Genomic DNA, 2415 nt, shown 5'->3' on the forward strand with positions numbered 1-2415 from the left:
GTTTGTCCGTTCATTGTGATTTTTTAATATATATTCTATATATAATTGTTTTAAGATATTAAAAACATTACTAGAAAACATATTACAGTTTGTGCTTGAATGACAAAACGGACAAACGAATGAATGAATGAATTGCAATTCAAATTGGATAATTTGTGTAATTCTAATATTTTTTTAATAAATATTGAAAAATGATTCTATAATTACTTTAAAATATTTTTTAAAATGCTAGAACTGTGATTACAATTTTTGTAATTCTAATCATTTTTGTGAACGCTGAAAAACAATCATAATTATTTTCCAATATTTATAGAAATTACTAGAAAAATGACCACAAATTTGAATTAGAACTCATTCGTTTGCCTGTCAAACAAAAAAGAGCGGACAAATGAACGAGCTTGCAATTCCAATTGTGATGACTTTTATCATTCTAATCATTTTTACAGAAATATATGCAAAGATAATTAGAACGTCCGTTCATTTATTCATTGTTATCACGATATCAGCGTCATTATGATTCCAAGTGTAATATTAGTACACAAGTGATCCAATACAAAGAATACAAGAGTAAAGGTTGGTGGAAACATGACAGCAGCGGAGCAAAGCAGACACTTGCAGCACACACGCACACACACACGCACGCACACACACACACGCACACACACACGCACGCACACACACACACACACACACACACACGCACACACGCACACACGCACAAGGGAAGTAAAAGTTCATGTTGGAGTGAGCAAGGTCAGAGGTCAACCCGCCGTCCAGTGAAGGAGTCATCTAGTGCACGTCCACCTGCAGCGTGCACGCAGGTGGGCCACCTCGGCTGAAGGGGGGCTGCGGGGGACCACCCCCCAGGAAAGCGGGCACATGCAGCAGTGTGTGCGTCGCTTTAACGGGCACCGGGACGGCAGGAAGCACGTGGCCGCTGTGAGTGCGTGGAAGGAGGACGTTCCCGGGCGTCGAGGGGGTGGCGTGCGGCATGCGGGGTGGCCAGTTGGAGCGGCGCTGCGGCAGCGGTGGCGGAACGGGCGTCCGGATGAGGCTGTCGATGGCGAAGGGGTGCCTGAAGGGCGGCTGCGCGCGCACGGCCGCGACGGGCTGGGCTGCCTTGAAGCGCTTCCGGCGGCGCAGGAAGCTGCCGTTGTGGAACATGTCCCCGCAGAGGGGGTGCAGAGCCCACAGGCCGCCCTTGCCGGGCTGCTCGGCCCGGCGAGGCATCTTGACGAAGCAGTCGTTGAAGGACAGGTTGTGGCGCAGGGAGTTCTGCCAGCGCCGCGTGTTGCTGCGGTAGAAGGGGAAGTGGTCCATGATGAACCGGTAGATGGCGCTCAGCGGGAGCATCTTCTCCGGGCTGCTCTGGATGGCCATGGCCGTCAGGCTGATGTACGAGTAGGGGGGCTTGTGCTCGCCGTACGCGCTCCTGCATGGCCGGGGCATGGCGACCGACGCCGCCCCCCCTCCAGAGCCCCCTACCCGGGCTCACTTGGCGGGAAGACTGTGCCAAGAGAGGCGCGCCTCTGGAAGTCATCAAGTTGGGAGGGTGGCAAGGGAGGAGGGGGGCGGGTTGACTTGGCCACTCATAGGCCCATGGAAGGAGGGGCGGGGTTAGACGAAGAGGAGCAGCGTGCGCGTGTCGCCTGTCAATCACTGATCACTGGGAGTCTACTGGACGCTTTGTCATCACCCTGATGTTACGCAGTGTACATGCATATACAGTACTGTGTACTATATGCAAGTATACAGTATATACATGCATATAATGTGTACTATATGCTAGTATACAGCATATACATGCATATAATGTGTACTATATGCTAGGATACAGCATATACATGCATATACTGTGTACTATATGCTAGTACACAGTATATACATGCATATACTGTGTACTATATGCTAGGATACAGCATATACATGCATATACTGTGTACTATATGCTAGTACACAGTATATACATGCATATACTGTGTACTATATGCTAGGATACAGCATATACATGCATATAATGTGTACTATATGCTAGTACACAGTATATACATGCATATACTGTGTACTATATGCTAGGATACAGCATATACATGCATATACTGTGTACTATATGCTAGTACACAGTATATACATGCATGTACTGTGTACTATATGCTAGTATACAGCATATACATGCATATAATGTTTACTATATGCTAGTACACAGTATATACATGCATATACTGTGTACTATATGCTAGTACACAGTATATACATGCATATACTGTGTACTATATGCTAGTATACAGTATATACATGTATATAATGTCTACTATATGCTAGGATACAGTATATACATGTATATAATGTGTACTATATGCTAGCATACAGTATATACATGCATATACTGTGTACTATATGCTAGTATACAGTATA

At 45.7% G+C, this 2415-nt stretch overlaps 1 protein-coding gene across 1 annotated transcript; it reads right to left on the reverse strand.

The window, feature by feature from the left end:
• Positions 1 to 483: 483 nt before the first annotated feature.
• On the reverse strand, positions 484 to 1686 carry LOC129178861 (forkhead box protein B1-like). Its single transcript, XM_054771498.1, has one exon. It carries the CDS (start codon positions 1447 to 1449, stop codon positions 790 to 792), a length of 660 nt encoding a protein of 219 aa, XP_054627473.1. The 5' UTR covers positions 1450 to 1686; the 3' UTR covers positions 484 to 789.
• Positions 1687 to 2415: the final 729 nt, after the last annotated feature.

Source organism: Dunckerocampus dactyliophorus, chromosome 3 (assembly GCF_027744805.1).
Source record: "Dunckerocampus dactyliophorus isolate RoL2022-P2 chromosome 3, RoL_Ddac_1.1, whole genome shotgun sequence".
NCBI classification, from domain to species: Eukaryota; Metazoa; Chordata; class Actinopteri; order Syngnathiformes; family Syngnathidae; genus Dunckerocampus; species Dunckerocampus dactyliophorus.

What these genes read in the sequence shown, in the direction of transcription:
- LOC129178861 (XM_054771498.1), bottom strand. Translation starts at nt 1,449, where the DNA reads ATGCCCCGGCCATGCAGGAGCGCGTACGGCGAGCACAAGCCCCCCTAC.